We start from the raw sequence: 13,958 nt of genomic DNA, 5'->3' as shown, positions 1-13,958 counted from the left end.
CTCGGGAGCGCGGGGACCGCTTGGTGGAGACAGAGGCGGGGCGGGGGCGCACCTCCCCGGGAGCGCTCGGGCTACTGTCCCCCACTGCGGCCGCCGAGCCGCCCGAGGGCCGGCGGGCGGGGATGGGGGGGCCCGAAGGGACGGGTGGGAGGGGCGCGGGGGGGCGGGGGCGGGGCTCGTCACGTGGAGAGGCGCGCGGGGGTGGCCGGGGCGGGGGCGCGCGCTCGGCTCTTTAAAGGCGCGCGAGCCGAACGACGAGAAGCGGCTCGGCGGCCGCAGGCGCAGGCCCGGGCTGACTTCCGAGACGCGCAGCTCCGGCCCCAACATGCGCCGCTTACTGTGCCTGGCGCTGGCCGCGTCGCTCCTGCACGGTAAAGCCGCTGGTCTCCCCCCGCTCCACTCTTCGTCCGCGGGATCCCGGGCGCATCCCGGGTGGCTTGGGGCGCCCCGCGCCGGGCCCGGGTTTGGGGGTTCGCTCCCGCCGGGGCCGGCGGGGGTCGCAGTCGGCGGTGCGGGGGGAAGGCGAGCCCTGCGCGTCTGGGCTGCGCCGCTTGGGCGGCCAGGGGTGCGGGCAGGGTGCGCAGGGCGCATGCCCTCTGGCCTTCCCTGAGCAGCCCGCCCGGCTCTCCTCTCCTCTCCTGAAGTGTCCCTGCAAGGCGAGTTCCAGAGGAAGCTCTACAAGGACCTGGTCAAGAACTACAACCCCTTGGAGAGGCCCGTGGCCAACGACTCGCAGCCGCTTACCGTCTACTTCTCCCTGAGCCTTCTGCAGATCATGGACGTGGTGAGTCCCGGCCCGGCCCTGCCCGCCGCCGCGTGCCTCGGTTTCCCCAGTCGCCTGGGAGGAGCCTGGCGCGCGCCCCGGCCACCTGTGCGCGGGTACTTCAGACCCGCCTTGCCCTCGGCTTAGAAAGTCAGGACGAAAGTATCTCCGTCCCGAGCCGGGAATCCTCAATAACAGGTCCGAATGATCACGTATTAGTACCACTTATGGTATTAAGTGTTGGCATGCAGTCCGACATTTGGAGTCAATTTAGACATTTCTAGGCTTTTCTGCTGCCCGTGGTATGCAACTTCTCTGGGTAGAGGCCTAGCCCTGGGCTTTGCAGCTGGTTCATCTGTCCAGGCAAAGGGCCAACTCTGAGCATTTAGACCCCCTCCCCAATTCCAGTTATGGGCATTCTTTGCCTTCCTGGGGAGGGTAGTGCGGGTCGTCTTGCTTTGAGGATGAGCAAAGCTCCGCCGCCGGGATACACTTGTCTGCTCCTTCAGGCAGCTGCTTTCAGCCCCACAGGCTTGCGCACTTCAATTGGCAGATCTGTGTAATATCTGGGTAAGTTTGTTCTTTCGCTCTTCTAGACTGCTTTGGATATTCAGTTGTCACATATTAAATATGGATATTGGAAATTCAGTTGGCACATCCTCATACAATATAAATATTTTACAAAAGCGTTTAAGTCATTATAAATGGGTTTCAGTGTCTAGCCTGTACAAGGCATTCATTGGACTGTGCTCTGGAGAAGTGTACAGGTGTGACGCTGTTCCAGGGAAGGAAGAATGTGGTGGGAAGGGGGTGTGAGAATAACTACAATAGGTAGAAAGTGCTAAGAGCCTCCAGAGGTGTGCAGATTAGAGGTGTAAAAAGACAAGTAAGATTTCATAGTCCTGCAGATAAAGAGTGCCCGTTCTATTACACTGATGTATGTTGCATCACTTAACCTAGTTAAATTGCTGTGATGAATGGCTTGCTTTTCCACATGGCACCTGTGTTAAATGTGTACTTCCTTCTACAGATAGACCTATGCTTCAAAATATTGAATGTGCATGCGATGACGTGGGCAGGCTATCACAGAGGAGAGCTGTGAAGGCAGACAAGTGCTGTCCTGTGGGTTACCAGGGCAAAAATTCCTGTTTACAGAGCTCAGGCTGCAGGAATGGGGAAAGGATGGAGATATGGGGTTAGGGGAAGAGGGGCTGAGAAAGCTGCCCTGGTGTTAAGCGGTGCCATGGTGGAGAAATGGAGTTACAGGGGCTTTGGAGCGGCACAGACCTGCGGCATTTGGGGAGGCAAGTGCTTTATGGAGCAGCTTCTCTGTTATTTCAGAGAGCTCAGGATTTGTGCTTGGGACCTTTAGTAGGTTCTGGCTCTGCTCGTTTCTGGCTGGTTGTTCTGAGGAAAGTTTCTTAAACATCCTGAGTCTGTATTTTCCAGTTAATACATTGTTCTCACCGTGGATCTAGCCGGGAATGCATTTAACTTCCCAGCCCAGCAATCCTGTGAGCTTATGGAGTGGCCTTGAGCAAATTACTTTACCTTTCTAAGCCCTGTTTCCTCATGTGTAAAATGAGAATAATAATACCCACTTCACAGGGTTTTGAGAGGATTAAATAAGAGAAAGTGCTTACCACACACTGGTGATTGACTGAAGGTTTGCTTGATCTTCATTATGTAGCTACTCAACTCAGAGGTTGGGATGTCAGTGCCTAGAAAGGTGTGGTCTCTTGCCCAAGGTTGCTCATTGGTTAGGGGCAGAGCTGTGTGGAACATCCACATTTGCCTTGCAAGTCCTTTGCATCTCCTGCCTCCTTTAGAATCTGTAACTTCTTTTGCAGAAAGAAGTCAGCTTAATTTATTTAAACTGCCTGAGTGTAACTGATTGAATGTGACTATCCTGAGATCCTGGGTGAAAAGGAAGTCTCTCTATTAGAAATAATGAAATATGCAAACATTTGTATTCCAGCAGGACTCGGCTCTGTCTGGTTTTGAAGCAGAGCCAGGGCTTTCCAGCCAGACTCTTGGGACCCTGGACAGAGATACAGTGACTCATAAGTGATTCATGTGGCAGAGCCCTAACTGGTGTCAGGTTCTCTTTACAAATTTTGTTCCAGGGGTCCTTTGCCCATTCTGACTGGGCTGTTCTAGAGAACATTTTTTCTCCCAAATCTTGTTATTGTTCCCCTTTCTGCCAGCAGAGATTTCCTGGCGGGAGTAGTAGGGAGATAACGTGTGATTCTACATATCTTATTTTCATGGAATATCATTTACCTGTTTATCAACTTATTCCACACATACTTATTGAACCCTTCTTGTGGACTTTGCTAGATTCTGGGAATTTATACCTGGTTAAGGGATTATTTCTACTTCTAGAATTCACAGTCTATCTAGGGAGACTGACGTGTAAATCCAAGATTACATCACGTGTAATTGAACACAAACGTCTGTAAAGTGGTACAGACACACATAGTAGGAAATATTTGCTTCCAGCCAGGGTGGCTAGGAGTTAGATTTCTAAAGGTGAGTAGAAGTTTGCCAGTTGGAGAAAATAAGAAAGACTTTCCAGGTGAGACAAACAGGGTGAGGAAAGATGAGAGTGGGGTGAGGACAGCACACCCTCAACAAGGTGTGTTCTGTGGAACACTGGCTCCCAGTTGATCTTCGCTGCGGGTTTTGCTGAAAAACTTTTCAGAAACTTGAATGTGCTATGTGTATTGAGAATTTTTTAAAGGAGGGATATCATACTAACAAAACTACTATCTCTTAGGTACCCTTTTGTAAGAATGATGTTCTAGAAACACACCTTGCAAGGATGGGGTTATCATTTGGTGGGAGGGCTGAGGTGAGTTCGTACCGTAGACAGAGGAGGTGTTGAACGTGAGGTGTGTCGAGTGGCTCTGCAGAGTTTACATTTTGCCCTGGACCCTTGCCTGGGTATCTCCCAGGACATGAGGCGGAGGTGGTGGTGTGCCAGAGGATTTGTGAAGCTGCAAGACCAGCTTGCCATAGCATATTTTCCTAGAAATGGAAACAGTCCAAACCATGATATTTGTATTCAATCCAACAAGTATAAATTATAGACTAGAATGAAAAAAATGTGCATAAATTTCTAAAGACAAAGCCTGTGTTTTTAGAGGGATAGTTTTACCTGCTGTGGCCTGCTCTAGCTATCCACCAGGCCCCCTTGGTGAGGCACGAGGTGAAGCATGGGAAGCGGTGGTGGATTTTTAATCAAGAGGAGGGACGTTACTAGATCTGTGTTTAGATCGAGGATGCTGAGGGCAGTGTATGTGTGGGGCAGATTAAAGAGAAGAGAAAGTGTAGGCAAAGGATGAAGAGGTCTAAACTAGAATGGTCACTGTGGGAATGTGGAGACGTGGACAGATTCCAGAGACATTTTGGGTATACTGTCTGTGATATATAACCGTGTATGTGAACTTCATGTAGGTATATAGATAAATTTATTAAATGAAAGTACCTAAATGCATACTATGACTTATGGTGATTATTAATTTACTTCATGGGCTTGTATCTGGGCTGGGAATGAGATAATACCGAAGAAATCATTTTGAAGTGATGCAAGTGTAAGGTTCTTAAACTACCAACAGTTTCCATAATATTTCTCCTTTGTGCATGCCATTTAGTCATTTGCCTGTACACATATATCTGAAGGCCATTCTGAGTGTTGATTTGCATAAAATAAATGTGTACAGTTACGAAAGCATGGCCAGAAGGCAAGGTATTTAAAATGAATAATAGGAATCAACACAAAATTATACGGAAATGTATAATATATAATGATGTATGCATGATTTTTGCTCTTTTGTACATTTGGGATTGCAGATTCAACTTTTTAGAAGCTTTAGTCACAAGACAGCAGAACAAAGTGGTTGTGCATTTGGGGTTTGCTACTGCAGAGGGCAGGCATGGGTGTGGAGCCCAGTATCTGAGGGCTTGTGTGTTATCTGAAATCCCTTGGTGGCCTCTGCTCTGGTTTGTCAGACTTATGATTTTATATTTACTGTTCACTATGTAAAATGCTACAACTCTTAACTTAATATTACCAAATATTTGCTGTAAAAATTGCACACCTTGAAGACAGTCTATGAAGACTGTAATAATTATGTAATTATCCTAATAATGTTTTTATAAGTGATATTTCTTACAACTACAAATATGTGTTTTGTGCAAGAAAACAAATTAAACAAAAAAAGGACTGCAGGAAGGAAAATCACCCAAATCACCATCACTCAAGGCCTTCTGGTGCAGTTCAGGCTGTCTTTTCTCTGTGTTTTGGGATGTTTAGAGAAATATTTAAAAATTAAAATGGCATAACACCATTATGGTGCCTAAAACAATATTAGCAGGCATTACTTTTAAAGTGACATAAATAGGCCAAGTAATAAACTGAGTTTTAAAACAAAATTGTGTTCTTTCCCCGCTATTACATAACTCTCACCGTCACTGCATATTCAATCCCTATTCCTATTTTTATTTTAGAAATCTCTTACAAAGTATTTATTGAAATGATTCATGATGTTACTGCTAAGCCTGGATGCTTTTAAATTTTGTCCCAGATATTGTATGTGAAAAATCACAGAGATAATCTGAAGATCTTGACACTACCTCCCTCCAGTTTCATGTTTGCTTCTGACCAACACCCAGGCTATAGGTACCAGCAAGCACAAATCACCTTAATCCAGTTAGTGACTGAGTAGAGGAGGACTTAGGCTTCTGTTCCTGTGAGGGCTGGTTAGTTTCTAAATTTTGCATATATGTTTTAGGGTGTGCAAATAGAGAATTTAGCAGGGTCTTCCTTCTATTCTGTGGACCCTGCACCCCTATTTGTCCTGCTAGCTGTCGAGTCTGCCAAGATCTGTTTAAACTTTTGGCATTGTAGGCGTTGCTTTAGAAATCATCACATGGTTCTGGAAAAATGGCCCCAGATCCTGTTATTTTCCTAAACTTCCCTCCCTTTTCTGGACCTTGGCCCTGCCGTTCCTCATTGCCCCGTTAGTTCTCTGGTGCCTTCATGCACATGATCATTGCATTTTTCTAATTATTCTCACTGGAGGGCTGGTGAGAACTACCTTGTTCATCATTGCTGGTAGCAGAACTGAAATTCTAAATTAAAACTTGTTTACAATGCACCTTTGTAATTGATCCAGATTTATTAAGGTAGAAATTGTATCCCTCTTAAACCTCTTTATGGCTCTGGAACATAAAGGTACAAAATTCTTTTAGCTTTATAGGCTGGGGATTATGGGCACTTTTAATAAAGGAAGCTTTCTTGTAAATGTTGCCTTTCAAGTCTACCCCTGAAGATATTCCCCAAAGGCTCAGTTCTCTCAGACCTCCTGATTCATCCTTGACATGCTGTTAAAGGAAGAGAAGTGGTCTTGTCATGGAGAGATGCCAGTGAAAATCTCTGCTCCCTTATTGATTTATCAGGATTAGGTAGTGTTTTACTCCTTAGAGAAGACGAAAGTAATTTGGAACTTTCTGATTCCCATGTTCTTTATTTCAGTGATTTCCTTATTCACACTCTACATTAGCTATAAACTGTTTTAGCAAAAAGAGCCCTCAAAGTAAAAACCAAAACCATTGTAAAAAAGTTTGCATGTGCACATTTATTTGTATATAAACACACACACACACACACACACACACACACCTATTACTCTTATCTCTCCTTTTTGAATATTTTTTTGGATATCACAAGATAAGACATCGCATAATATGCTTGTTAAGTTTCCAAGAGAAAAAGCTAGAAGTTACAGCAAAAGCCTTGGAGTCATAGCTCCCAGAGAGCCAAATAATTGACTGAAACTAACATGAAATTAAGTAAGGAATTGTTTAAAATGCTGCAGGGGAGGAGGCTGTGGGAGAGGCCTGGACTCAAGGCTGACTCCATGCTCTGAGTCAGGTAATCAGGTAGTAGAAGAAGGAGCTGACCCATCCCCCCTGCAGGCGGCGGTGGGCAGAAGGGGGGGAACGTTGTGGCTGCCGTGGTTAATGAGTGCCACCTGTGAGATGACTCCCAGCATGGGAAATTTATTCTGGGATCACTGAGGGCAAATTGTCAGTAAAGATTGCTGTCTTGGGGTAAAAGAGGTGGTGTCTGAGCAAGAATAAATGTGTTTGTTTTATTTTGTGGAGAGAAGGCAAGTGGTCAGGTTGAGCTCCAGGTGTTTTGAAACTTTAGAATCGTAAAATGGTTTTCTACTCTACTGCAGCCGTCTTCAGAAGCTCACACATACAGTGTGTCATATGGGGGGGCTCAGATTAAGCAAATTAAGCCGAGGCTGCTCACTGACTGATTAAACTCAAATTGATTTACAGTTGAAATCACTGGTCTGTAAACATTTATTCACTGTTTTTTCTTAAGATGTTTTATTGACATTTGCAGTAACTTTTAATATGCTGGCTAGCTCTTAGGCAGATTTCATTTTTGAAGTCATTTTCAACTTTGAATTACAGTGTAATATGTATCCACCGTGTAGCACAATATCAAAACCAACTTGGTGAATTATCACAGGGAACCCACACAGGTAACCACCACCCAAGACGGCTCTTCCCCCCTTTTTTCCCACTGGAAAACCATTAACATGAAGTCAAGTGCCAGGGTTTAGTTTTGCCCTTCTCCAGAACTTTATACAAGTGGAATCACACAAGCACACAATATGTATTCTTCTGTTTTCTTTTGCTCACTTTTATTTTTGTGAGAGTCACCCAAGTTCTTGCCTGTTGCTGCAGTTTATTCATTTTTATCGAGTGGATATAACATGATTTGTTATTCTGTTGATGGAGATTTAAGTTGTTTCTAGTTTTTGTCTTATGAAGGACACTGCCATGAATATTCTAATTGCTCATGTCTTTTGAGGCACATGTATTTGTATTTCTATCACGTATGTATATATATAGGAGGGGACTAGCCAGGCCATAGGATGCCATATCTTTAACTTTTCCAGATGAAGCCAAACCCTTTTCAAAATGATTATACCAATTAACATTCTCACCAGCAGTGCCTGAAAAATTCTTTTTGTTCTACATAATCATCCACACTTTGTATTTTAGTCTTTTAAATTTACCATTCTGGTGGATGGGGAGTGATACTTCCTTGTGATTTTAATTAGCAGTTTCCTGATTACCAATAAAGTCCAGGGCATTTTCATTTGTTAATTTTCCACTTGGATATCATCTTCTCTTACAAAGTGTTACGAAGTGTTTATTCATATCTCTTGCCTATTTTTATCTTTGTGTGTGTTGTGTGTGTGTGTGGTTTTGTTTTTTTTCATATTGGGATTTGTATGAGTTTTTCTGTATTATGGACATGAGCCCTTTGTAAAATATTTTTGCAAGTATTTTCTTTGACTCTTTGGCTGGTCTTTTCACTCTGCATGTTCTTTCCCTCTTTTGTAAACTTTTAATTGAAGTAGAATACGCTTACAGATAAATGGTATCTTTTGATGAACAGAAATTCTTAATTGCCTAATTTTGTAATTTGTTTCTTCTATGTTTAGGGCTTATGTTATCTTTAGAAATTCTTACCCTTCCTCAAGCTCATGAAGATACTTTCCTATATATTTGCTTTTAGAGGCTTTTTGTTGTTGTTGTTTTACCTTCACGTGGAAATCTCGACTGATGATTATTTTGTTTTTCAAGAATAATTTTTTTTTGAGAGCTTTAGTAATATTTAATTAAATGTTTACCAGTGTTTCTTACATTTTTATAAAACAGGGTAATTTCGTATCACTCTTCACAATCACACATATATGGAGAGAAACAACAGTCAAAAGCAGTATCTTGGAACCCAAGGATAAATTTCATTATATGCTAAGAGGTAAAAAGCAAGATATAATATTTACATGTATTTATATGGCTGGAACAAAATTAAATATTAGCAGATTATTTTAAGATTATGGGATTATACATTTTTTCTTTTTAATTTTTCATGTTTTTTTAAACAAGAAGCACATCTTTTCTAATATGAAACCATAAAAATTTCTTCGTGACATTAATTAAAAAGTGACCTCAGCCAGACTGATCAAACATAAAACGTTAGTTATGAGCTGGAAGAGAGAATTCTCAAGCTTTTCATTGTGTTCTAGTTTCTGCCTAAAGTATCTGTTTGAATCAAGGATAATTTAAGGGTTGTTAGTGTAATGACTGCACGATTGGTGAACTTTCTCACATTTAGACATTGTGTTATCCACTGTGTATGCCTCCAAATGGACATTTCAGTTATTTAGTGTGTGCATAATACAGAGAAAATGTAAGGGCTATGACATTTTTAGTATGACACAAATGAACCTATCTATGAAACAGAAAGAGACTCACAGACATAGAAAACAGACTTGTGGTTGCCAAGGAGGGGGTAGGGGAGGGATGGATTGGGAGTTTGAGGTTAGCAGATGCAAAGTAGTAAAAATGAGTAAAGCAAGGATTACAAACTATAGCCCACAGGTTAAAAATCCGCCCACTGCCTGTTTTTGTAAATAAAGTCTTACTGGAACACACACACACACAAATAAATGTCAGCAGGGCACACAACATTTACAGAGCCAACAGTAAAGGATTTCTGAAAAGTCCTGGGCCCTCTCCGCGTTTCCCATTGCTGACCATTTCCCAAAGACCTTCAGCTGCCTCTGTTTCTGATTATGACTCCTGTTTTAATACTCTGCTTATATTCCTCTTCCTGGATTGATCAACTTTACCCATCTTCTGTGACTTCCTGTTATGACAGATATGAATTTGGCTCATTTACAGCTCTCCCCACCTCCCCTCTTAACCTCTGTTCTCACTTCTTCCACTGCTCACTTCTGCACCTTCAAAAGGGCAAAACGCGTTAAGGGCGTCAACAGGATGGTGACAGATGGAAATTAACCTTCTGGTGGTGAGCATGCTGCAGTGTGTACAGAAGTAGAAATGTAATGTACACATCAAAATTATATGATGTTATAAACCAATATTGTGATATCAATTATATGTAAAATCTAAAATACGACACAAACATATCTAGAAAGAGAAACAGACTCGCAGACATAGAGAACAGACTTGTGGTTGCCAAGGGGAAGAGGGGTTGGTGGAGGGGTGGATTGGGAATTTGGGATTAGCAGATGCAAACTATTACGTATAGAATGGATAAACAACAAGGTCCTACTGTATAGCACAGGGAGCTATATTCAATATCCTGTGATAAACCATAATGGAAAAGAATATGAAAAAAAATGTATGTATATGTATAACTGAATCACTGTTGTATAGCAGAAACTAATACAACATTGTAAATCAACTATACTTCAATAAAATAAATTTAAAAAAAAGTTACCTCAATAAAAAATTGAGTGATCTTAACTATATCTGCAGACTAACTTGGTGAAAAAAAAAAGACAGTCTTAAAGCTTCTTGTTATTTCTGTCACCCGGAATTCAGTTTTCCTTTTCAGTAATCACTCCCGTTCTGTCCCTACTTCTCTTGAAGTCCTTCCATCTCCACGTTGGTAACATGTACATTCTATTCTGTAGCCATATTTAATTTCTTTGTAATTTAAAGTTGGCTTGATTCGACTTAAAAAGAAAAAAAAAAAAGCAGCCCTCACGATTCTGTGACAGTGTAAGCACTGTTCTCTGCAAAGCCATTTTTCTAAGCCCCTGTTTCCTTCTGTGTGGGTTCAGTGCTGTGGCTTCTGTGCCATTCAGTTGAGTGTTCCTGTTGTTAGCTGATCTGGGGTCAAGCTAAGATGCTCTCCTTTTTTATCTTCTTCACCAAACCTTATTGTACCTTCCTTTCCCGATGTCCTCGGTCACGCTGTCCATCCTCTGTGTCCTCCTTTTGCGTTCGCTCTGCCCTTTGTACATTTGCCCCTCTTTCTCTGAGGGTACCGCTTGGAGGGTTGTCCTTTCCTTCTTTATTTTTGTAGTTCATTTGTTTTAAATCAAACAATGTTATTTCTTCTAGGGTAGGGTTACTTTTCTGCCTTTCTTTTAATTTTGCTTATTTGTCTTTCTGTTTATTTTTTACTATTTGTTTGGCAAGACTTCCTAAAGTGCCTTCTGATTCTTAGTATTCTCTTCCTATTTTTAAATTAGGGAACAGAAACATTGGCAGAAGTGGTATGTCAGATGGGGGCTGTTACATTTTTGAGGACCCTGAATGCTCAAAGACTGAATGCTTTGCTTCAAGGCACCTCTTTTTTTTTTTTTAATCTTTATTGGAGTATAATTGCTTCACAATACCGTGTTAGTTTCTCTTTTTGGGTTAGCTTCTTTGTTCCCTAATTCAGGGCTGTCCAATAGAAATGTAATATCAGCCCCAGATGTGATTTTAGATTTTCTGGTGGTCACATTTAAAAAGGAAAATGGTGCAGGGAACATTAATTTTAATAAGTATCTTACTTAGCCTAGTATTCCTGAATTATTAAAGTTGCAACAGGTAGCAAACATAAAAAATGTTAATGAGATAATTTATGCTTTTAGGGGAGGGCAGAGCTAAGCCGTGGAAATCTTGTGTGTTAGGCTCACAGCACTGGCCACACATCCAGGACTCAAGAGCCATGTTTTGGAGTGGCTACCATATTGTACTGTGCAGCGCTCACCGATCAGATCAGTTTGTTTGAGTTTTCACTCCGTGGAGTGAGGAGAAACCTGGTTGCTCATTATTGTCAGAAGGGAATTGACAAAGCTTTCTCTGAATTCACCTGTGACAGCTCCACTCCATACTCCCTGCCCTCCTCCAGACTCAGGGCACTTCTGAACTCTATGGGCTTCTACATGGCAGACCTGCTACCTCCATCCTGCAGCACCCTCCCCAGTGTTCAGCACAGGGCTTCCTTCATCTGCTTTTGCAGTTACCAAACCTCCATCTGTGTGTGTGCCCTCTTCTTGTAGTGTATTGAAATATCTTGTCTTTTTATGGCCCCATTCCCATTCTCTTTGTTTTGGGGAGTTTATACCTGTTGACTGAAAAAAATGCACAAGCTAAAAGTTGAGAATTATGTTCTATTTGGTGGACAGAACTGAGGACTTAGGCCTGGGAGGCAGCCTCTCAGGTAGCTCTGAGGGACGGATCTGAAGAGGGAAGGGAGGAGCCAGGGTATATGGGAGTTTTTGCAACAAAGACCAAGTGGTCAGAACATCAGAAGATTACAGTTAATTAAAGAAAACCAGACATCTCAAGTTAAGGAATTAAGTGCTTTTCTATGTATGGGAAGATGCAAGAGTCTGGGCTCACTGAAATCATTCTTTTGATATGCACCTCAGTTCTCTGGGGCCAGTATCCTGTGCTTTCTCATCCTGAGTCCCCTCAGGGTGCATGTTTGGGGGTGGCTGCAGTGACTGACTGCTTGATGGCGGGCATCCTGTTTCCATCCTGAGTTCCCTCAGGGCTCACAACCCTGGGGAGGCTGTAATGTGATGGCTTGATGCCTGCAACATCCTCTGTTTCCTGATATGGCAGGCAACATTTTTTCATTGACATACTGTTTCCCTTCTTTATTTTAATTTGAGTGGTCTTGGGGGGAAAGGGGAAATAGATGAGTATAAGCTGACATCTTAAGCTAGAAACTTACAGAATACTCTTATCACCAAATAAGCAAATGGGCAAAATATATGTTATTTTGTCTTTTTAATTAATTATTTGATTCACAAATCTATGTCAGTACTTCTGCAATATCATTTTGATATATATATATTTTAATTTCTGAGATAATACATTTTAAAGTAATAACTAGAATTATGACTTATAACATTATACCAGCACATATAAGATTTTTAGAAATTTCATGTAATGTCTGAAACATTTATATTACCATATTTCCATATGAATTACCCAAGGAAAGTTTAGTATTAGTTTTTTTGTTTGTTTTTTTATACTGCAGGTTCTTATTAGTCATCAATTTTATAACATCAGTGTATACCTGTCAATCCCAATCGCCCAATTCAGCACACCACCATCCCCACCCCACCGTGGTTTTCCCCCCTTGGTGGCCATACGTTTGTTCTCTACATCTGTGTCTCAACTTCTGCCCTGCAAACCGGTTCATCTGTACCATTTTTCTAGGTTCCACATACATGCGTTAATATACAATATTTGTGTTTCTCTTTCTGACTTACTTCACTCTGTATGACAGTCTCTAGATCCATCCACGTCTCAATAAATGACTCAATTTCATTCCTTTTTATGGCTGAGTAATATTGCATTGTATATATGTACCACATCTTCTTTATCCGTTCGTCTGTTGATGGGCATTTAGGTTGCTTCCATGACCTGGCTATTGTAAATAGTGCTGCAATGAACATTGGGGTGCATGTGTCTTTTTGAATTATGGTTTTCTCTGGGTATATGCCCAGTAGTGAGATTGCTGAATCGTATGGTAATTCTATTTTTAGTTTTTTAAGGAACCTCCATACTGTTCTCCATAGTGGGTGTATCAATTTACATTCCCACCAACAGTGCAAGAGGGTTCCCTTTTCTCCACACCCTCTCCAGCATTTGTTGTTTGTAGATTTTCTGATGATGCCCATTCTAACTGGTGTGAGGTGATACCTCATTGTAGTTTTGATTTGCATTTCTCTAATGATTAGTGATGTTGAGCAGCTTTTCATGTGCTTCTTGGCCATCTGTATGTCTTCTTTGGAGAAATGTCTATTTAGGTCTTCTGTCAATTTTTGGATTGGGTTGTTTGTTTCTTTAATGTTGAGCTGCATGATATGTTTATGTATGTTGGAGATTAATCCTTTGTCCATTGATTCATTTGCAAATACTTTCTCCCATTCTGAGGGTTGTCTTTTCGTCTTGTTTATGGTTTCCTTTGCTGTGCAAAAGCTTTGAAGTTTCATTAGGTCCCATTTGTTTATTTTTGCTTTTATTTCCATTACTCTAGGAGGTGGATCAAAAAAGATCTTGCTGTGATTTAGGTCAAAGAGTGTTCCTGCTATCTTTTCCTCTAAGAGTTTTATAGTGTTCGGTCTTACAGTTAGGTCTCTAATCTATTTTGAGTTTATTTTTGTGTATGGTGTTAGGGAGTGTTCTAATTTCATTCTTTTACATGTAGCTGTCCAGTTTTCCCAGCACCACTTATTGAAGATACTTTTCTCCATTGTATATCTTTGCCTCCTTTGTCATAGATTAGTTGACATAGGTGTGTGGGTTTATCTCTGGGCTTTCTATCTTGTTCCATTGA

At 41.7% G+C, this 13,958-nt stretch overlaps 1 protein-coding gene across 1 annotated transcript in view; it reads left to right on the top strand.

The window, feature by feature from the left end:
* Positions 1–264: 264 nt before the first annotated feature.
* CHRNA7 (cholinergic receptor nicotinic alpha 7 subunit) overlaps positions 265–13,958 on the top strand; it is a 127,192-nt gene continuing 113,498 nt past the window's right edge. The window contains exons 1-2 of the mRNA XM_036843172.1: positions 265–371; positions 645–784. Of these exons, the coding sequence (XP_036699067.1) occupies positions 326–371; positions 645–784 (186 nt within the window). The 5' untranslated portion in view covers positions 265–325. The remainder of the gene's footprint in view (positions 372–644; positions 785–13,958) is intronic.

Source organism: Balaenoptera musculus, chromosome 2 (genome assembly GCF_009873245.2).
Source record: "Balaenoptera musculus isolate JJ_BM4_2016_0621 chromosome 2, mBalMus1.pri.v3, whole genome shotgun sequence".
Lineage (NCBI taxonomy): Eukaryota > Metazoa > Chordata > Mammalia > Artiodactyla > Balaenopteridae > Balaenoptera > Balaenoptera musculus.
Note: the sequence above shows the minus strand (reverse complement) of the source record. Positions and strands in the feature narration are given on the sequence as shown.